Source organism: Zalophus californianus, chromosome 3 (genome assembly GCF_009762305.2).
Source record: "Zalophus californianus isolate mZalCal1 chromosome 3, mZalCal1.pri.v2, whole genome shotgun sequence".
Taxonomy (NCBI): Eukaryota; Metazoa; Chordata; class Mammalia; order Carnivora; family Otariidae; genus Zalophus; species Zalophus californianus.
In genome coordinates, this window is record NC_045597.1 from 2,217,661 (window position 1) to 2,240,812 (window position 23,152).

The 23,152-nt window shown below is 50.1% G+C and overlaps 1 protein-coding gene across 13 annotated transcripts in view; it reads right to left on the reverse strand.

Moving 5' to 3' along the window:
- Positions 1-23,152, reverse strand: part of ARHGEF7 (Rho guanine nucleotide exchange factor 7) — a 130,023-nt gene that overhangs the window by 16,085 nt on the left and 90,786 nt on the right. For all 13 annotated transcript variants that reach the window (XM_027590880.1, XM_027590878.1, XM_027590873.2 and 10 more), the window contains 11 exons: positions 21,738-21,832; positions 21,427-21,522; positions 18,924-19,046; positions 13,158-13,296; positions 12,354-12,413; positions 11,600-11,746; positions 9,591-9,677; positions 7,116-7,194; positions 6,783-6,922; positions 4,095-4,319; positions 1,958-2,051 (listed from right to left, as the gene is read on the reverse strand). In XM_027590880.1, the coding sequence (XP_027446681.1) occupies positions 1,958-2,051; positions 4,095-4,319; positions 6,783-6,922; positions 7,116-7,194; positions 9,591-9,677; positions 11,600-11,746; positions 12,354-12,413; positions 13,158-13,296; positions 18,924-19,046; positions 21,427-21,522; positions 21,738-21,832 (1,285 nt within the window). The remainder of the gene's footprint in view (positions 1-1,957; positions 2,052-4,094; positions 4,320-6,782; positions 6,923-7,115; positions 7,195-9,590; positions 9,678-11,599; positions 11,747-12,353; positions 12,414-13,157; positions 13,297-18,923; positions 19,047-21,426; positions 21,523-21,737; positions 21,833-23,152) is intronic.

Here is a 23,152-nt window from a genome sequence, read left to right on the forward strand (position 1 = left end):
CTGGTTCTCTTTCAGCCCCCGGTCCCTCCAAGTTCCCTCCGCTGGCTCCTCAGCTCCCCAGGCCTGACCTTGTCTTTCTCCTCGCATCGCATCTCATGGCCTGCGCAGCCGTTGTCAGCACGCAAGCAGCTCCGAATCCTCACCACCCGCCTTTCCACCGGCCTCGGGCCTGGGATTCCTCCTGCAGGACCCCTTCCCAGCCTCGGCAAGACTGCACGGCAGGGCTGGGGGGGGGGGGGGGGGCGGGCACGACAGGTCCCGTGGGCTCTAGGACGTCTAGCAGCATCCCTAGCCCCTACTCACTGTAAGGCAGCAGTGCCCACACACCCAACTGTAACCGCCAAAAAGGCCTCTAGATGGGAGTACCTCCAGAGGGGGCAAAGTCACCCCCGGCTGAGAAACCACAGCCTGCAGGCTCCCTCTTCAAAGAAATCTGAACTCTGTCCACGTTGGCCCACTACACCGTCATCACCTGGTCCAGCCACCATCCTATCTTCCTCACCTGGATCAGTTCACCTCCTACCTGGCCTGCCTCCTCCCACCTCTGCTTGCCTGAACTCAACACAGCAGTCAGCGATCGTGTTCAAACCAAGGCCCATCACACACTCCGCTCACAGCAGGACTGCAGCGGCCCATCTGCTCAGGGCGCCTCTGAGAATCAGCTCTCACTACCAACCCCGCCACCTCCCACGTGAGCCCCACGGGGTCCTTGCTGTGCCCATGGAGCTACCTTTCAGTAAAAATAGACAGAAGACTCAAGAGGCAGATAGTGTGCTGGTGCAAAGGGTGGGGGAGGGAGGGGCGTTGGGGCCACTTTAGAGGGCGCACTGGGAGGTGGGGAGAGGGCACCACGTGGAGAAAGCAGCCCAGGCACTGGCTCCAGAGCCCCCAAGGCAGGACTGTCTCCTCACCCATTTCATTAGTGTCCAGGGAGTGCAACCCTGCTCTGCATGCTCAGGATCTGGCAGAAGGACCGCCATGATGGCAAGCGACGACGTGCCCGCTGCAGTGCCGAGCGGTGTAAGCGCTCACGTTCATGGAGCAGCCTCTAGGCCCCTCCCTGCATCTACCACTTCCAGCTTATCAGCCATATCAAGATGAGTGGGGGAGGAGGCCCGCGTGCAGGCCACCTGGACTCCAGGGATCCTGCAGAGGCCCCGAACCAAGCAGCCCCCTTCCCTGGGGTGACATCAGCCACGCTCACGTTCTGACTACAAACATCTCTCCCACGAGTCTTCTTTTATAAATGAATCCCTGAAAGGTCCCAAATAAATACAGCAAAAAAGAAGAGCAATGCTCCACAAAGTCAGGAAGACCCGTGACAGGTCCCGGGAGCACAGGGGCAAGGAGGCAGAGCCCACCCCTTCCCTGAGGCTGCCACTGCCTGGGCCGTCTCCCCCTTGAGGTCCTCCTGCAGTGCAGACAGTCCCACAGCCGTCTGCGGCCATGGAACCCCTCCTGCCTGTGGCACTGGGAAACCAGCTCGGCAGTGGGAAGCAGCAGGTGGGCACGTGCACACACAATCTCTCCAGTCACTTCTCAAAACAGCTCTTCTTGCTCACACACTATCAGTGGAGGAGTGTCCCCCGGACACGTAGAGACACCTGGTACAGCCCAGGCCAAGGAGGGGGCCAGACAGAATAGGTGGTCCCAGGGCTACCCTGCACACCCCTGGCCTGGGTCCCCAGAACAAGTGATCACAGAGGCCAAGAGACCGCAAGCGGTTCCATCAAGGGGAAAACCACGCATGTGCTTCAGCACGAGGCAGCTCTCCTGCTCGTGGGTGTCACCGCTGGAAGGGTTCACTGCCCTTGCTCCTCAGTGTCCTTTAGACAAGACATTAAGGCTCAGATCCCGACAGCTGACGCCTCCGGAAAGCCACCAGCCCTCTCTCTACGCCGTGAGCACTGCACCCGAGACGGGCCCGTGTCCTCAGCCACACGTGGTGTGTACTCACTTTTCCGCAATGCAAACTCTTCATCGGAAGGCTTCCGCTCAGGCTTGCGCTTAGGTAGCAACTTTTTCATGGTCTTGGGACTCTTACTAAGATCCTGGAGAAAGAAAAAGGGGAAAAAGTGCTGACATATTCCAAAGGCAGGAATTTTTCCTGACGTGTCAGTGACAGTCACTGACAGCATGAAATAGAAGTTTCTACAGCCGTTCAAGGTAAAGAACTTCCTACTTTACTCCATGCTGGGCTTCCTTGGCCAGCTGCTGAGCATTGATATAATAAAAGCAAAAGCAAGAGGGCGCAGGCTCTGATGAAAACCCTGGTGTCCCTTGGACCCGTCGGCACTGTGACAACAGAGTGCAGAGGTGCTGCAGGCTCGCAGGCAAGCTAGCTGACACAGGCACAGATGCACGCGTGCTGCAAATTCTGGAGCAGACCCATCTGCTGCAGAGAACCAGAAAGAGATCAGGAAAACTAGGGCCATTTTTCGAGGAAAAGTAGAAGCCTCCAGAGAGGAGAAAAGGGAAGAATATCTGCCCGTGGGCCCTGAGTGCAGACGCATGCAGACAACAGAGCACTGGCATGGACCCTGGCATGGGCACATGAGCTCATGGCGGAGTCACGATGCAACGATCCGCCCCTTCCCTCTCAAACACAGTGACTAAAGACCACAGAGAAGGTCCGCAGGGACAGGCCAGGCTCCAGAGGCCAAGCATGTATGAAATACCGATAAGGTCTTAATGCTGCATCACTGAAGTCACACAAACCATTTGTGAGTCTTACGACAGGAAGCCAACGTGACAGGGGCTATGAGAGGAATCAGACCAAAAGCACAGAAGGAACACAGCTTGGTTTTGGAAGGTAGCTCTTCAAAATCTCTTCTGCTAAACTGTACAGGCTTTTAAAAATGTGGCAGAAATCAGTGCCCAGAGAAGTAACTACAGCATGTGTTCTACAGCCCCGGGCAGCACGCCATGCTCACGCAGGCCACGTCCGCCCACCCGTGGGCCCAAGACTTGCACGAAGGGTCTGGAGGGGCTCAAGGACACAAGGCCACAGATACCCCAGCACTGGGTCCAGCAAAGCAGGTGTAGCCCAGACAGCAAAACCAGAAGCTCAGGTTCACGGCCACACCTCTCCCCTCATGCTTTGTGCTCCATGACTGGACACTCTCCGCCCACCCTTCCTCGACAGCAGGGAGACCCCCACCGGCACAGCCGACACCATGTGCACAGGCTAAATGGGTAACAGAACCCCACGTGTCACATAACCGCCCACCGCAAAGCAACCTCGGACTTGGGCATGTGATCACCAGCGAGACAGAGGTCCTGAACAGCAAAATTCGTTAACAAAAACACGTCAAGGACAGATCATCACCTATGTAATACTTCTGTGGGTCGTAAAACACGTAGGGCCGCTGGCAAGGATGGGGGAGGTTCCAGGGCCGCAGGCAAACGCGACCTCAGATGGACGAGAAGTGCACCAGGACGTGCCACCTCACGCTCTGCGCTCAGACTCACACTCAGGCTGTGCACGCCTACTCACGCTCATGACCACACCCAGCACTTCAGTCATGAGCTTCCTCAAGTGCAAGTATTTCTCGGGTAGTTAAGGTAGTTCGTGTCCTGAACGCAGGTGCAGCGTCAGCAGCCTGGTGTGACCGTGCAGGACGGACCCTGTCGCAGACACAGCTCTCCAACACACAGCTGCAGAGCCGTGCGCTCCCACTTCCATCTGTGCATGCTCTCTTCCTCTCAAATAGCTCCCGGTGACCAACGCAGGGTTCCAGGGCGGCCCTCACTCGCACCTGGAGAAGGGTCAGAAAGCCTCGGCAAGACCCACCATGGATTTAGGTGCGCAAAGTTAACTCAGGCTCCCCGGAGGCGGGGCCCAGAGAAGCCCCCCGCTCCAGGCTCCCGGCGGCAGGAAGCAAGGCCTGTCCGCGAGGGGCACAGAGCATCTAATGCTAGCCAAAGCAGAAGGGAAGGACAGAAGAACCAAGGCAGACCTTCACAGTTCTGAAGCGAGTCTGTATTTGTCTTACATCACAGAATCACAGACAGAAACACAGAACGAAGCAGAGAACAGACAACCTAACACCACCGAGATGTCAAGTTCGCACTCGCCTGCGCTCAGACCTCACCTCCTTGTAGCAGAGCGCAGCCGAGGGCCGCAGGGGAGGTGCGGGTCGCAGGCAGCTCAGGCTCCACGGCTTGGGGGTCTTCGGAGGCTCCAGGGGCCCCCAGTTGATGGTGGTGTGCGGAGTGCCGTGGTGGGAGGGGTGGGGCAGCGTGTGGTAGGCAGGCGTCAGGGGTACCGGCTTGCTGTCCGCGTGCTTGCTGGATGGGGCGATCGGATGGGAGGGGAGCTACGGGGGAAGAGAGCGTGAAACACCACAGCTGCCATCAGGGGTCCCCTCAACCAGACCCACGAGGTTCTGCCTATTTCTAAAACACTCCCAGATTGTCATCATTTCTTTAATCTCCAACCCCAAGCAGTCAGCTTCTGGGCCACCCGTCTACTCTGCGTCAGGGCAGCTTGGGGGAGCAGGCAGCAGGATGCGGAGGCCCAGACCCAAGCACCCCACTGCCACCTTTATTTGCCACGGAGGAGCATCTGCAACAAGGTGTTCCATTTAGCCTAGATCAGAATTTTGTAAAAGAACAGGCATTTCTTGTACTGAGAATGTGGTTATGGGGGAGGGTAATTCTCCCCAGTCACATAATTTACTGCCTAGTGATTTAGGAGTGGGATAAATGCCTGTTTTCATTTAAAAAGTTTTCCCAAGACATAGCCAGGCCCATTCCTGTTGATGGCTATAAAACCAAAGTATAAAACCATACTGCCTGTAAAACTAAAAATATTTTACGGTCTCTTTGCAGAAAAATTTTGCCAATCCCTAGGGTAAAACAAGTTATTTTCTCAGGAAAACCAGCTTTAATCAAAATAAAGTTATATAAAATATAGTTTCTCAGAAAGATAATGGGGCTCATATGCCTGGAAAACCCCAAAATATTCCATTACAGTGACAATTAAATGCAAAAATGTTCAATAAAATAATACTCAAAATCAGCCAATGACCTCAAATTACCCAAAACAATAAGGCATGCTTCTTAATAAAAGAGCGAAGTGTTCTATGAGCTGGAAATCAGGGTGAGATCATCATTCAAAAGAACTGCCTATTTGAAACACACACTTAATGAGAAGCCTGGCAGTGGCTGATGCCACTGCACCCCAGGGCAAGAGCAAGAAACTTCCCACAGTAACCACAGGCCCGTCCTGGTCGCGTACACGTGTGTATGTGTGTGTGCGTGTGTCTTGTAACAGGCAATACAACCACTGCATAACAGTTTTTTGAAACTACATAATTCACACAGAGAAATTATGTAGAATATCTCTTCTAGCAGTAACATCATAGTAAATAGTATTTGGATTTGTTTCTCCTTAAAAAGTCAAACGAGGGAATGGTCTATGCTAAAATGAGAATATTCCAGCTGGACACAGCTAGGTCACAGGGAGAATACATAATACCTCAAAGAGGAAATTCTCTAGGAAGAATATTTAACATTTCAAATGCCTGTTTGTGAGAAACACCGCCAGGGTTCAGAGAACAAAGTTTTATCTGGTGTGAAATCCCTCTGCTTGGTTTCAAGGTGTTGCTGACAATATGAAGAAGCACTTCCATTTTTCTTTATAAACATTCACGTGTACATACAATACCTTTGGAACAAATTTAGTTCCATGTAAGCTAAGCATCTTTAGTATTTTTTTTTTTTTAAGTATGGAGAAGTTATAAATGGCAGAGCCATTCAAAATGAAACATTAGCTAAAGCAAACAAGTAGTCTCAACCTCCAAACTGTCAAGAGAAACCAAGTAAGATAAAACTGAGCTGAATGTTACGCTACAGGGGCACCTGGGTGGCTCAACTGGTTGAGCGTCCGACTCTTGATTTTGGTTCAGGTCATGATTTCAGGGTCCTGGGATCGAGCCCCGCATCCAGCTCCCTGCTCAGTGGGGAGTCCACTTGAGGATTCTCTCTCTCCCTCTGCCCCTCCCCCCGCTGACACAAGTGCGTGCTCTCTCAAATCAATCTTTATTTAAAAAAAAAAAAAAAAAGATGTTACACTACAGCCACTCTTCCTGAGCAAAAACTTGACTGCTAAGGATACTGAATGTAGAAACAAACCACATGGTAGAAAGCCCAAATAAAGATCACAACCATCTAATAGGGATTCGAGGAAAACTGACCACCTGGAAATACTGTGCATTCACAGGTCACCTGTGAAAAGGTGTGCATGCTTCAATACTGTGGGAGAGAGATGAGGGAGGTTACAAGGACTTGATACCAGTATCTTAAGCATAAAATACCAGGAAAGAGGGGTTTTAAACACGGGACACTTTGTGCTGAGATACTTTGAAACGTTTAAGTATTTAAAAAGTCAAAGAGCTGGTGAGCTCTTCTAAGTAGAAGATGAATGGATTTCTTAAAATCAAAACAATAAGATTCTCAGTAAAAAACAAAACAAAACAAAACAAAATCCATGGGCTGCTGGCTCTTGAGGTTTCAGGCGAAAACCCCCATAATCTGGTCTCCCAGGTCCCCCTCGGAGCCAATGCCAGCAAACCACGTGCAGGGAGGCAGAGCCTAGGAGCAAGCAGTGTGAGGCAATCAGATGCCACACGGACACGCCAGTACCCCTCAGGGAAATCCAGGCCCGTATTTGTGCTCTTGGTCCAAATATCGATCAGCTTCATTGTGCTTGCTGACTCGCGGACAACCCACCAAAGGCTGACCCCCCGGTGTGGAGGCAGAAGTACAGGGATCCTTACGGTGTGAGACGGCACAGAATGCGGCTTGATGGTGGGGTTGCCAACAGAGGTGACCTTCGTCTGCTTCTGTAGGTGGTCCACCCACTCATGGAGATCCTGCTGGTTGTTGCAGGACACTAAGATCCGCTCAATCATGCTCCCTGGAAGCGAGAAGACACAGGCTGAAATGGGAAAACAGGTAGAAAGCACACACAGGCACACACACACCCAGAGTAGAATTGAACAGCGCTTAACCATCAGCCCTCTGGACAGTCCAGCAAGAATCTGCACACAAATGGAAAGCTGCCTCTCATCACCGTGACAGAGAGTATCCACAAAGTCTGTGCCTATCACCTGATATTTCAAATGCATTTCTATGATTTTCACTGTCCTCAAGCTTTGTGATTGTCATTCCTGTCGTTGGTAGCTTTCCCTAAAAAAGACCCCCCCCACAAAAAAAAACAATTAGTGCTTTTCTAGTAAAGAAGGTACCATTATCAAAATAAGTATTAAATGATTTTAGAAATGGCAGAGGAACTGTGTAAACCAAAAAAGCTCTTTGTGCCATATGCATTTATATTACAAGATCTCTAGGTCAAAGTAAGAAATCATAACACTGTAATAAAAAAAAAAAAAAATGGAGCCAGCAGTAAGGTACAGAGCAGCAACCAGAACAAAAACAAATTCCGTCTGATGTGTTCCTCTAAACATAAACACCAGGACACAAGAACACGGGCCCTATTAGAACAAAAAAACAAGAGTCTACAGTAGTTATATTTCAGATGCAGTATGCAAAGGAGGCACTGATTTGCCTCACAAAGAAATTCAGAGGAAGTTCTGAGTTGGAAGGCAAAAACAGGGAAGTTGGAGCAAAAGGAACTGCACAGGAGTTACACCTGATTGTCCACCGAAGAAGTCAGTAGTTAAGCCGAGCACTGCACAGAATGCAGAAAACGGCTGGGAACCAGAACGGGAAAGGTCAGTGGACAGACACCATTAGAACGGGGCCGCAAACGAAGCATCAGCAAGGGCAGAGGGCTAAAAACAAAACGTTATTTCCACGGCACACAGTGACAGAGACTTAAGGAAAAGTCTGTTGATGCTTTCCCAGGGGGGCAGGACACTCTGCGGCTCCCAAAGCAGTGGTTCTCCGCAAGGGAGGGGGCCCGAGAGGGACAGCGGCAGTACCACGGCTGGCTGGGCCCTCCCGACTTGCCGAGGAGCTGTCCAGCACCCTCCAGCACCCACGGTGGTCCCCCGCCCCCCCCCCACACACACGCACAAGCGGAGCCTGTCCGGAAGCTCACCCGGTAGCACACTGGACCGTGCTTGGCACTTCCAGGGGCGGAGAGACTTGAAAACCGCTCTACGCTGCACACGGCAGTGTGAGGACGGCTTGGGGAAGTGCTACGGAAGATGAAGGTGCGCGCCCGGGTTGAGCCCAGCACCGACTCCAGCAGGCAGCACGTTCCTGCACTGCACTGGCAAGCTTTCCTCTGTCCCCGAGAGCCAGAAATGGGTCCTGACGGTGCACACAGCATGGGTCACAGCACTCAGACACCCTGCCCAGGACACTCTGCACAGAACGGCAAGGTGGGGTCCCGTTGGGGGCGTGAGGCCTCCAGTGGCACGTCAATGCCAACATCCAGGGCAAACGTGGCGTGGACGCCAGCCTCATCGCCAGGGGCCTGAGCCCGCCCCGAACGGCAACCTCTGCTCCCTCGGGTCCGAGCAGGGCCCATCCTCAGCCTCTCGGGGTATGAGACATGAAGCGGGAGCAGGCCGGTGGGAAGGACTCGGCTGCACGTTTACTGGGGCTGCCTGACAAGGTGCAGCTGCCCGTGTGGGGGGACCTGGGGCGGGGGCATGTCGGCCACGGACGCCTGCTCCACAGCACGCTGACAAAGTAAGAGGAGCTGACTTTCTGGGTTTACCTGCACATGGCAGCTTTATCATTTCAAAGTGCTCTTTCTGGAGTAAGTGTGCGACAACTGCCCCTCTTCGGGCGGCAAAGCTTTCTGAGGAGGCAGAAACACGCCACGGGTGCCTCAACTCCAGGTCACCTGCGTTCGTGTCCCCGACAGAAAGCATACTACGTCTGAAGAAACTCGGCAAACAGAGGGCTGACTCCTGCGGAAGCAGGACCCGGGAGTGAGCGGCGGGAAGGACCCGACCTTCTGTGAGCACACAGAAAAGAGGCTGGGAAGCCAGGAGCACCTACCAGACAGAAAACAGCTACGTAATACCCCATTTTAAATTTCTGTACGGAAACAAAGCATCTCCCCCACCCCCTTGCATTTTCTTCTTAAACCGGCTCACCCCTCCTCTCAGAGAGCGTCAGCAAGACGACTACGAGCAGGAAGGTGAAGTGGTCCCTTGCTGCTCCTCGCCCCGGCTGCCCCGGCCGGTCCCCTGCAGCGCCAGCGGCTTCCGGGACCTCCCAGCCCGCGCCCCCCGCGCCCCCCCCCCCCACTAGCCCAGCCTGCCGCTGCCGCCGCCCCATGGTGGCCCAGAAGGCAGCAGCTCCGAGACGGGACCTCAGGCGGTGACACAGCCGCCGGGTACCTCAGGCAGCCCACATCCTCAGGAGGCAGCCCGTGAACGGCGCTGGTCTCCTCCCAATCGTGCTTCCGTGACCGCGAGGCGCCGGCTGCACGGCGGCGCGGCCAGGAGCTGTGTGCGCGCGGAGCGGAGGGGCGCCGAGCGCCCGGCAGCGCGGGCAGAACGCGGCACAGACACGGAGGGCTTCACCCAGAGCCGCAAACGGCGCCTGCGACAGGCTCTCAGGCCACAGCGAACAAGGAAACACAAACTTAAAATGCATTTTACCTGATAGATGAAACCACTCATCCTAGGACTGGCAGACAACATTAGCAAAATATTTGGGAAGAGCAGAAGGTATCTCTCATTCTTTTCCTAATGTAAAAGAACAAAAAAATCCAAGTAATTTTGTTTTTAAAACATACAGATGTGAGGACAAGTATCTACATTAGATCTTATGAAACATGTACCATATTTCCTTGTTTCCACCAAATTCTATCAGCTAAAATAAATGGAAACAAAATTACGATAAACTCTTAGACTTACAAGTAGCCCCTGTAGCGTCTTTCAAAAAAAAAAAAAACCTGGTTAAGGAGTTCAGCTCTGCCGTTAACTCTTTAATTAGTCTAAAATTTTTTTTAGGTTTCAGAGAAAATAAAGAACTCATAACGTTTGGGGGTTGTGGTGGAGAATAGGTGGACCTTTCAAGCTAAAGGACGACAGGATAAAACGTTAAAATCAACTTGAGTCTATGAATAATTCCTGGCACTTGTCTTAAAGCCTGATGCATCAATTTCAGTGTTGTTTTCATCCACGCTACAAACCTTACCTAGTTTACATGAAAGACTTAAAAGCATTTCTATTAAAAACCACTTGCTTCAAAAAGGTTTTTTTTTTAAAAAACCCCCGGGGAGACCACAACGAAAGGACAGATTCCTGGGAATGTAAAGAATGCAGACAGCCCTTTCCACGAGCGGCCATTTCCACACGGCCCGCAAACGCCGAGGGGTCCAGAAGCCGGGTCCTCCGCAGTCCTCCGATGCCAGTCACGTGCCACGGGCCTTGAAAACAGGTTGCGCACTTCAAACTTGTGTGATAGCACTTCCTACATGCCGTGCACAGAGGTGTGCAACGCGTGGCAGGAGTCCTCAGAGCCCAGGCCCTGAGAGGCCCCCCTCATCAAGAAACCTGTCCGACCCACCACCATCTTCCCAGTCACGGCTTGGAACCACTGTCTGAGCACACCTATTCATGTTTCATACATCTCACATTATAAAGAAAACATTGCTTACAAAGTAAACATTTCCCAACGTTTAAAAGTGCATGATTAAAAGACTTTCTGGAAAGGTTGGGGGTCTTTCGGTCAATGTAGTAGACTAGAAATCACGATTTCCTACAGTCCCCAAACTGACGTTAGTTTCAGTTCTCTTACTGTCCTCAGAGTTTCAAGTTTGCAAGTGGGTCTTTAGCATATTTTGGTCAGGTTAATTACTGTTCTTGGTTTGTTTTGTTTTGAAACACACAAAGGTAGGACAAAACTCCAGAAGAGACACTTGCTTGGTGAGCAAGTGAATGGAACTCACACACAGGGAAGCAAATCATGGTTTCCCTGGGTGGTGATACAACAGTCTACACTCATCTCTCACTTAAACCAAACCCACCAGGTATTGGATTTCCACAACTGCCAACCAGGAGAGAGGACACACAGGCTGAATGATCTAAACCATCGAAGACAGACTACCTAGAGTGATCGCATTGGCAGGAAGGCCCAGGCAGGTGGGGACATACATCCTGCTCTGCAACAGACACCTGAGACACAGGTCCTGTCTGGATGCCACCCTTCAGGTGACACAGGCTGATCATCACTCATCCTGGCTGACTTACACTGGTCAAGTGGTCCACTGTGAGCTGAGCCTCCCTAACAGCAGAAGCCACTTTTATGTCACACAAGGACAAAAGGCAGATACCAAATTAGGATACGAGAGTCCTATTAAATTTGACATTCCTTTAAAATCTCTTATTATGCGATCATAAAAGCATAATATTCTAAAGTATTTACATTCTTGACTGTCACTGAGGAATCTGAGAAAGCCTTTAGAAAACAAATTATACTGAATACAAATTATGTTCAGCTCTCAAGTCCATTTTTCCCCAAGGCATCTTAAATTGTTTCAAGAAAGACACTCTGGAGATGGGAACAGGACCGCCACCAGTCCAACAGCCACCTCGTCCCTCCACTCCATTCCCACCGCTCTGCAGAGGGGGGCACGGCGCCACGGCACTCGGGCCCTGCATACCTCACTCCCAGCGCACTGAACCATGACCTGGGACATGTACACAACGCTGCCCAGGGTCGTAATGTCATCTCCCTCCCAGCTCCGGATGGCCTCCGTCAGAATCTGCAATTCTAGTTCCTTCCTTTTCCGTACTTCCTGACACTGGGCCTGAGACACAGAACACCACTGTTAGAAGACACAGAAGCTTCCAGAACCTCAAGTATTGGCCATATTATTTTGTTTCTTCTTGAGACAGATAGTCCACTGAATGAGGATGCGCTGAATTCAAGAGCACGGAATTAAGAGGGACAACACCCATGGCACTCTGGACTGGTTTTAAACTGGAATTTTCTGGTTTTATTGGTCTCTGCTAGTGCAAAGGCTGAGCAGGGGACCAAGAGCAAATGCTGTGAGGCACATTCCAGAAACATAGGGGATGTGGCAGCACGGTGACAGAGCGGGACTGAACTCATCCTCGCCAAAGGCACTGCCCGTGGAGGAGGACCTTTATAAGTAACTATAGATCAGAGATGCGGTGCCTTTTTGAAGGGTAAACTACTTGTAACTTTCCTGGTGTCCACAGCCCAGGAAAGCATGTGAATTTACCACCATGGTAAATAAACTACCATGTTCATTTTTACTTGAGTACACCCAAATTCTAGCTCTCAGTATCTTTTATCATCGGACACTTTTAGGTGACAAAAATTTTTTCTACATTCCCTTGTCATAATAATGCCTGGGGGATAAAGCCATAACATTTGGCTTAATCACTTACCGAGAGATTTTTGAAGGCAGTCATGGATTTCTGAATATCTTGTCTATCTGGATGATAATCCTTTGAATAGAAGAAACACTATTAGCTTTCATAATGTAAAGTTTTTTCTCTTTAAAAGGCACTCTACAGACTAGCTTGAAACTTTCCCAACACTTTTCAACCCACAGCAGATCTTATTTTCTCAGCATTAAAGTGCCATTCTTGTTCTCACAGAGCCACTGGACTCTGGGGAAAGAACAGTGTAAGAAGAGAGAAGCCCGAGGCAGGAGTCTGCACCCACCCCCCTCCACCCGGCCTCACACAGGGCCCCTGCGGCTCTGAGTGGAGGTGGGCGGCGGGGCAGGGGCCGCAGGGCCCTCCCTTCACAGGGAAAGTGTGCCAACCCTCCCCCAGACGGCAACTTGGGACACATGTGTCTGCCAGGCCTACACCCTATTACTCAAAAGGAAGACACATCTGGATCAGAAACTGATGGACTCTCTTACTATTACTACCGTACAGCCACCACCTGTGGCTAAGTGTCCCTAATAGGGCACCTCAGTGCTACTCAAAACCGAGATTAACATTCTCTAGTTTTTGGAGATTTTTCTAACAGCAGCAGTGGGTGACAGAGGAGATGAAGGACGACATGTTTTTTATGGAGCTGGGATAAGCAGAAAACTTAGTATTTCACAGAACCATTCCTGAAACTCCATTAAATCAAACCCCTTAAAGCACGCTGGTTGGTCCTGGCCTCCGAAGTGGACTGGGAGTTTTTCTGATAGGGTATCGGATCCCGAGCGACCGGCCCGCAGCACACAGTACCTCCATGTGTCTCTCCAGCTCCTTGAGCAGCGTGGGGTACTTGTCCAGGCGCATGAACGGTCTGCTGAGGCCGGTGGTCAGCACCAGGATCCCCGGGCTGCTTGCGCCTCTGGTCTCCATGAACTCTCCCAGCTGCTCGCTGCACGGCCGGCGGCCACGTGGGGAGAGCAGACGGCGCGGCAGTTAGCGCGTGCACAGAGGCAGGGGACCACACTCTGCCCACCGGCAGCACCAGCCTGTGAGGTAACGGGGGCTCTAACACTTCACACTTAGCCACACGGGTGCTGGCTACACTGGAACACCAAAGGGGACAACCCCAGGGGGTTCGTGCTATTACTGCTCTGGTTATGAGCAAGAACAGCCGCGCCTAAGCGAACACAGGCGATTCCATTCATGAAAGGCCACTCCCGCAAGTTCACACAGGAGCGCCCAAATTCCAGCAAGCGTTCTCCAAGCTAGAACGGATTTCCATTATCTAGGTACCTCGAGGTGGTTTAAAAAAAAAAAAAAAAAAAAAAAAGAAGGTAGAAGACGCTTAGGTGCTACCATGCACTGAACCAGGGCACGAACACTCTAGGCGCCTACCGGTCTAGACAACAGCCCCTGAAGCATCCTGTGAGGAACGAGCCCGAGACAATAGCACAATCAAGTAACTGATCCACTTGGGCTTTACAATTTCAAAAGCACTGTTCCATCATCACTTCACTCAGCCCTCACGATATATAAAGAATGTCGCCCGTGTTTGAGATGAGGACACTGAGCGCGTACTCAGAAATTAAAGGAGCTGAAAGCCCGCATACTTTCCGCGCTCCTGTCACCTTCATTCTATTTCTCTTCTAACTTCCACGACCAGCACGCTGGGTCTGCCCTGAGTGTTTCAGTTCAACAGCTATATCGTCTGGAATGAGCCAAGCAGGCCAGGAGTGCAGCGGTGGGCATGAGCTCGGTCAGCGACACACACGTCAGGACTCACGCCGGAGACCGGACCTGTCCACCTGTGCCTCTCCTGCACCCCTGCCCTGTTCTCCTCACTGTTGCCCCTTCCATCACTCCAGGCATGGGGACGGGAGGGTCAGACAAGCTGGGGGAGAGGACACACCAGCTCAGGTGCTGAGCCCCCCCTGTCACCTACTGGGAAGAACACTAAGCGAAGCCAAAAAATATGAAAACCCTGAAGAATAACTGAGCAGTTGTAACAGTGCGGGTGACCTGATCTGACCCCAGGGGCCCCCAACCACTGCCTCACCTCCTCTGTCCCCCTCAGCCCCAACTCAGCTACACCTGCCCACTGCCCAAGCTCCTTGGGAGCACCAGCCACACTAAAGGCTCCTGGTGAAAATGTATACCCTTTGAGACGGCTAGTTCCAAAGTACTGAGTACAACCGTCTCCTATAGTTCAACTAAAAGGACTTCACTTGGAAATGCGCGAGGACAAGAATCGGTGTGGGCACAACCTACCTCTTACCCAACCGCGACTGGTCTCACGCGTCCACGGGGAAAGTTCACTTAACTAAACCAACTTAGAAATAAAAGGTTTCACATTTCAGGTTGAAAACAAAGGAATCGATCATTATGAAACCAGTCTTACACTTCTTAAGCACGAAGACTTCCTTAGACAGCTACTTCTACCTAAAGTCGGGTTTATGAAAAGGAGGTGGCCTGGTTAAGCAAGGGGCACTCACTGAAGCCAGAGCGCGCGCCTGGGCCGTGTAAACAATACAGGACTAAGGCGGTGAATAGTGCCTGCCATCTGCCTGCCTATCCACTCATCTGTACCGACTGCTCCATTTCTTAAAATCAACCTTTCAAATAAATTTATATATACACATTTTGGAGTACTATCAAAGTCAAGGCAAATCATTAAAAAGGGGAAGGTTTCACATAATCCTAGCTATAAAAACTTATCACACATAACGTTTTCTCATTTCTGTAAGATTAAGCCTTCATGATTTTATTCCCGTAAGACAGCCCTTCATGGTGATGCGACTTAAATCATCAAAGCAGCTGCTGAGCTTTCTCTCGAGGTATGTGTGGGTGTGTGTGTATCTAACACGCTTTCAGAGACTGGTTTTCTCTGGACAAGCCCCTGACGGCAGGAAGCCCGGCACAGCAGGGTTTTGCAACCTTGCCACGCACTGGTCCAGTGTCTAGCCCTGACACTGGGGGGGGGGGTCTCAGGGCCAGGAGCAGCACCCCGAGCACCTGTTTGCATCACCATTTTGCCTCCTCCCTTCTTCGACATCGACTTCTCCCCACTAAGATGGGGTGGGTAACTGAGGAGTGCTCCCAGGCCGGCTTTCTCCCAGCCACTCCCTTCTTCTGCTCAACTTGGGTGGAAGGGAGAGCTGTAGCCAGGAGAATGCAGCAGGAAGGAGAGAGGGAAGGGGATGACCCACTTTTGGACAAGCACTCTGCTCGGCATCTGAGAGGCTTCTGTACATAATCCCCAGCACGTCCCCGAGCTTGCCACACAGGTGTCGTTATTATGCACATTTACAGAGGAAGACACCCTGCGAGGACGAAGGCCCCCATCCCCCTTGCTAGCAGGGTGGCTGAACCCGAGGAGGGCTCCGAGGCCCACGCTGGACCCGAGCGGCTGGTGTGGTCCTTCTGACCCTGCTGTACTCCTCTGTGTCTCACACACATGCTGCCGGCCCCGCACACCTTCTTCCTCAGATGCCCGTCTCTTCCACTACCCCATCCACCCACCCCTAAGGCAGTGGAGTGAAAGGGACGGACTTGAGAAGGAGGAAGGTGTATTATGAGCAGCACTTCTCTAAGTTGAACAACCGATCAGGCACAGTCCCACCCACAAAAGCGGAACTTATGGCACTAAAAGTGTATTTCACAACTCCTTCAAACATGATCCATGCGGAGCCTTTCCTACCACAAGAAAAAACACAAGAAAGTCCATTCGGAATGGTCTTTTTTTTATATATATATATTTCTGGATATGAAGTTTCCTAACTGTAGTAATGGCAGAGAAAAAGTAACAGAACTAAGCAAGTTCCACTCCTCGCCCCCTCCAGAAACACCCTAAAACTAAGAATTTAAAATGACATTTCTGCAAACAAAAGCAACTTCTTTTAACATCCATGATCTCAGAATGCCAGAACATGTACACAGTTAGGTCTTTATAGATCATATTTCATTTTAGTTTTTTAAATTGAGTACAAGAGAAAACAGCTGGTTACGGCCATTGTGACAAAACAATGGCTCTTTCAGCTTACTTTCTACTGATGCTAGCAACCTTTATACAGAAGATCTCCTCTGGAGTTACTGAAATGACACTGTGGGCTCCAACAAAAGGACACTCATACAGAGAACCATCACGTAAGCCAAGCAGAAAGCAACAATTACAGTGCTGGGGAAAAATAAACCCATTTACAGACTGAATTATGAAACACATAACTCATTTAAAATAGGCAGCCAGGAACCTATGTCTACTATCATGAAAATGCAAAAGGAACCTCTCAGCTCTGACTCTACACAACGGGCATCACTGTCTATGCATTCCCAAGATTCACACTCAGAATTTCAACACAATGAGCAATCACACAATTGCAAATAAAGCCTTTAAAACTTCTCATCAGTACACTTGAATCAATCCTTAAAAAGTATATTCCAGCATAAAAATAGGTGAATCAACCTGTAAGTGTGGCAACTTTAAGACTCCCAACAAATGCAAAGGAAGCAGGGAAGAGTTTACAGGTTAAGAGGCCAGAATAAAATGTGGTGAACACGAACAGAAGCTCCCGGCCAACTGCAGCCCTGTCTCAATTCACCAACTTACGCTTGCGGAGCAGGGTCAGACAGGTGGGCAGGGCGGGGCCCCTCGCTGCCCAGAGACCTCAGGAGGGCACACAGGCAGCGCATCCCGGCAGCCTGAGTTGCGCCCGCTCTCACAGCTCACCCTGCCAGAGCAGGACCGTGACCCTTCCACCCCAAGGACATGCCACATGGAGGCGGTACAGAGGCTCCCCGCTCAAACTTGTCTGTATTCCTTCCCTGTTATTTTGGGAAAACGCTGCACTTAAGTTTCAGCTAGGACACAATCATTGAAGTAATAGCACAGAAGAGGGAATAAACATCACATACTCGCAAGCATTTCCCTTCAAAGTCTGAACATTTTCGTAAACAATGTGAATCACTTTAAATGCCATCTTCAGGACAGATCCTCACTTCCATGGGGAAAAATATCTAGTTAGAATCGGTCCCCAGAAGTGCCCACCCCACCCTCTCTAGACTTCCAGCCCAACCCTAGAGGATCAACCCCCAACCCCCAAAAAGGAAGGAGAACAAAAATTTTAAAGGACAGTTTTAACCCTAACATCCTATTTGCTTTCTGTTTGTCTCCCCTACTGCCACGTCAAGAATTCCTGTGGAGTTCTCAGAAATATAAATGTAATCCTTGCACATTCAACTTTTATGGAAATTCTAATGCCCAGGAGGGGATGGCAGAGCACGTAACGGAAGGTATGTGTGGACACAGCCGCCGTCCCAGAAAGGCAAAGAGGAAGAGTTTAGGGGCGAGAGGGCGGGGGTTCTCTGGATTCCATTTCTGTGGACACCATACACCCTGACCTCCCTTTCCTTCTGTCACCCAGCAGAGGCTGCTGCCTCGTTTCAGGACTGGAGAGGCTGTCCTACTGTGTCTCAGCACACTGAGCAGCAGTGAATGCACAGGGTCTCCTGGCGGAGGGGCACGGAGAAGACCCGCCACGCTCACTCAGTTCCGGTCTGCTCACATATGTTTTGCTTAATGCTTACAATAATCCCATCAAGTCGGCACTTTCAGAGAAGAGAATAAAGCCCAGAGAAGCAAGACGACTTACCCAAGGCTCACCAGCTGAGTGGAGCTGGGGCTCAAACCAAGTCAAGTGAGCCAGAGGCCCTCCCTCCACGGCCCCACAATCCAGCCCCACTCACAGGGACACTACACTTGAGCCTCAGCTCAATTTATAAATAGCTCAAACATGCTTGCTTACCAAGAGTTCTTAAGTTCAAATATTTAAATATTTAACTGTAACTTATCCTTAATGCTACTGGAACAATTTTTTCATTCACGGTTTAAAAGATTTTTAAATGGCTCTTTTCAAAAGTAACCATGACAATCTTCCTAGCACACAGAGTAAAGCTTGGTTCCCCTCTGAGAAGCAGAAACAGAGCCCCTGTACTCCACTGAGCAGCGCCCCCCCGGCCACAGAGCTGCTCCTCTGCCTCCTTCCGCCTCCCGGGCCTCACCAAACAAGTGGCAGATCTGTGCCTTCCGCTTCACTTCTTTTAGTTCGGTTTCAGGTTGAGAACCCGAAGCTAATTATCCCCAACTTTCACTTTTACCTAGAAAACCCAGCCCCAGTTTTTAAAAGTAGCATTTTCTCTTACAGCAAATCTAATTCCATCCCTCCTGCTTCCAGTTCGATGAACTCAGAGAAACAGGATTCCAGCAGCCTGGAGTTAGCTCACAACTACATTCCAGAATCCTAACACTTCCCCCAACCCACCATCCCAAGGGCTCCAGGCTGAAGGGAGACTTCACAAAAACATTCTTTTTCTACTCCAAAAATGCTACTCAGCACCTCAGAGACCCCCTTACCAGTGCCTCTTGGGCATTCAACTCAAGAGGAGACTAAAGACACCATAACCATTCAACAGCCAAGTGGATATCCGCACTGCGTTTCATGTAATGCGTGGTCAAAACGAGCTGACGTGGAGCACACCCCACGAGGTCCTTCCCCTCAGGGGAGGGTGTCTGAGGGAGCATACCTGTGCTCTGTGAGAACATTCACTGCAGATGGGTGGTTGGCACAATACGCAAGGTACAAGGTTTTCATTTGTGGCATCAGATTTAAAAAGCATCCTCCAACTCTCTGCTGAGCTTCTGGCAACCTAGAGATATGCAACACAAGGGAAATCACCCTAAATTTTACAGAAAGAAGGGAAATTGCCAAGTAATAAACACAGAAAATTTGAGTGAGGAAGACCTCCTTGTATACCACCACTACGAAAGCCAAATACACATATCCCAGAACGCGTGTTCATACCAGCAATCTAGCAAGTGCCAGCCTTGAAAGCTCCTGCTATAAAGCAGCAAACTAAGCGCCTTTCTTTCCTCCAGCATCCGGCTGCCATGACCCACCTGGACACAGCTAACAAGCCCACAGAGCGAGGCTTTGAGCAGTGAGAGAAATAGACGTCATGAATCCTTCAGCTCTGTATAAGAGGGGAATTATAAAATCACTTGGCTGGCGAGGTTTGCTACTGAGGTAGCATCGAGACAGGCGCCCCCCACACACACACCACGAAACACCACAGCCCTCCTTCCATTTAGGTGAAAGCTGGAGGCCCAGCGCCCTACAGGCCCCCTTTCTCCCTTCTCAAATCTAGGCTGTGACAGCTGCTGAGCCTCAAACAGGCATAAACTCTCAAGAACAAAAAGAACAGAAGGGGAGATGGTCAGCACCAACTGTGGAAGAACAGCAACAGATGACGAGTGGTCCTTACTTGGGAGGCCCATCAGACTCCAAGCTCAAGGCCATGCCCTCAGCTGGCTTCTAGCATGGAGGTGGCTCCCCTTCAGGTTACAGCCACCTTATCCTATCAAACGGACTCTCCTGCAGGTACACAAACTTCGGACAAAAGATAAAACCAACTGTCTGAAGGCAGCAGACGGCCAGAGAGGAAGGTTCTGGAGACGACTGCAGCTGGAGAAGGAAAGGACACAGTTCTCTATGCTCTGGGGCCAATGGTGGCCAAGGCTGGACCACGTGGGACAGCTAAGCCCCAAGAGCAAACAGCACAGTTTGGTTCAACCTCAGCTGCTGGGACTTTGCGGGGAAATCCTAGGACTGTGCACCTGAGTTCTATACCAATCTCTGCAAACTTTCAGAATATTCATGATAGGAGAAAAGAGGAACGGTTGATAAGGAAAGCTAGGCTCAAACCTTCCGTTCCACCATCGAAAATCCAACAGCTAACACCAACCGCACCATGCCCTTGAGGAATTTGACCAAAACGCTACCTAGGTCACACCGAGGTCCGAGATGACGCCAACGCCTACAGTCTGACGAGATGTTGGACCTCGTCCCCTCTGTGCCCTCCCTGAATTTCAGGGTTCAGACCCATACATGTGCGGTGCACAGAAGCCTGAGGGAAGGCCCAAGGAGGTGCTACAAGTGCACTCCACAAATAGTATTTAGTCCACGTTATCCAAGGCCACTGGGAAAAGCAGGGGCAGACACATGGAGGCTGGACTCTTGCGAAGGCCCCACATTGCTGGCAAATGACCGCCATTCACCAAAAGGAAAGCAAAGCGATTCTCAAACTACTCTTTTCATGCCCGGTAATTAATGCCACTTTATACAAACTAAAAATGCTACAAAAGGAAACACAATGTGAATTTCTGTCTGAAAGTCAGTACTTCCTGTGTCCTTCAGCTTCCCTGTCACACCTTCCAGGATCAAGAGCCTGGAGGAAACCTGGAACCTACTTTGAGCCTGGCCAACTGTCGGCCTGGGGCACAGAGGGCAGAACACCCCTCACCACTTCCAAGACGGAGAAAGACAAAACGCTACAGGAAGGAAAAACCAGAGACCAACCAGATTCCAAGAGAAAAAGTTTCCTGGTCCTGCTGACACAGAAACAGAATTTAAAAATAAGAAGGATCTCCTTCCTCTACCAAATCCACAGGTAAATCAACACTGAGTACCACCTGGAAACCTACAGCCGAGAAAAGTGTGTTCATGTGCATTATGACTTCAAGTCTTCCAAAGCCCAGCAGGCACTTAGTAAACACCCTTCGCTGTGTCTGATGTTGACCAAGAACAAAACAGTCACACAGGAAAAAAAAAAAAAGTCAAGTAGATGGTCAATCATTCAGAACATGCCTCCCCACTTCCCACAAAATACCATGGAAAAGGTAAAACAAAGCATGGTAATCGCATTATAGACATGGTGCTTTACGATCCCCCCGCTTCCAGAGAGCCCGGAACACGTGCAGAAGGAGCCCACCGGCACGGGATCTTCCTCCCTTAAAAATTCCTACTCCTGGCAAGTCTCTTTCCTTTCTCTACAGTCAGTAGAGGCCCCTACTATAAACACTGGACAGTCAAAAACACAACTTTTACTATAAAAGTTGATACAGCAAAAAGATTCAAAGTAACAGTTTCCATCATGAGAAATGTGATTTCTAAAATTACATTAAACTTGATTCTTTAAATACCAGTTGTACTAGAATCTGAATTTTGCAGATTTTTAGGGTCTTACTTACTTGGTGCATTCTTCTAAAGATTGTACAAGCATTTGCTGGAAAGAACATATTTCTTCTAGATTTCCCATTAAATATGAAGTGTTTGCTGAACTTAACCTAGAACCGAGAAAAATAATAGTGAAAGTACGTACAGTTTCACTCTCCTCTCCCCTCCCAATGCCCAGAGGCTCCACCCACTAAAAACCCCCACATCTAAAACAAACTGGTACACCAGATTGTACCAGCATTTTATCCCCCATTCTCAGAGAACATGAGCAAACAGTCTAGGTGTCGACTATGTTGCAGTTAATACAATTTATCATCCAACTTACTTCTCACTGGTCTGCAAAGGCCGGAGATAGGTTGCAAGCACAGTCTGAAGTTCTTTAGAATATTCATTTTCTGTTTCCAAAATATTCTGTAGCACCTACAACAAATGACAAATCGCATTATTCGCCGTTAAGATTTAGCAGCTTTGGGAATTTCATCGCTATCCAAAGTCAGGATAGTGTTGCTTCTACAGAATACCAAGGTGTTTGCTACCCCTCCCTGTGACCGTTAACCATGAAAACCTGTGTAACAGATTCTTCCCACAGTGACACAATTCACTTCCTCTCACTGCCAAGCACACGTGGGACAGGTAACACGTAGAACGAGGCTGGGATGAATTCCATCATCAGAGAAGTGATGCCCCATCTGCTCACATCACAACAGCACGCACACACAGATCAATCCCCAACACGGTGTCGTGCAGGAGAAGCCAGCCATTCACAAAAGGATGCCATGCCCATCCCATTTACAGTGAGTCCCAGAACAGGCAAAACTAATCTGTTGAGGGCAGAAAGCAGAAGGGGGGAGAAGTGACAATGGGGAAGGGGCCTAGGTTTCTAGGGTGACAGATATGTTCTATATCATAATTTGAGTAGTTGTTACAAATAAATACACTTGTCAAAACTCACTGAACTGTACCCTTAAAATCCATGCATTTTAACATATGCAAAGTATACTTCAACTAATAATAAAATCAAGTTTACTCTTTAGATTGAGCCTAGCAAATATAAATCAATTTCATTAGAGAATGATGGTCTCAGATCATGCTATACACATTAAAAATTAAAAGTCCACCAGTATAAAGCCCTTAAATAGCCACTACTTTAAAGAATGATAAATCAACCTTAAAATATTTCCTGATACCCTATGTTAGATAAAAAGTGCAAAACACGGGGCGCCTGGGTGGCTCAGTCGGTTAAACATCTGCCTTCGGCTCAGGTCATGATCTCAGGGTCCTGGGATCGAGTCCCGCGTCAGGCTCCTGGGATCGAGTCCCGCGTCAGGCTCCCGGCTCAGTGGGGAGCTTGCTTCTCCCTCTCTCTGTTCATGATCTCTGTTGTCTCTCTCAAATGAGTAAATAAAATCTTAAAAAAAAAAAAAGTGCAGAACAGCTGAACTAAAAAGTAAGCCTCTTCCCATCACAATGGCCAGGAGCACAGGCCCCTCCCAGGGCAGGGCAGGGCAGGGCGGTGCCAAGGCCAGCAGCTCTCTCCTCAGAAAAGCTGTATCCCTCTTACCCTCTCTGCTTCGGTCTTGTCCTCCGGAAGGATCCTCCAGAATCAAAGCGCTAGTGAGGAGCAGAGCCCACGTGGGGCGTGTGCACCTGGACTGGACACAGCCCGGCCCCCTCTGTGCCCCCTCTCTGGCTGCCAGGCTGAGTGCAAGAATCTGGGCTCCCAGGAGACCCGATGTAAGT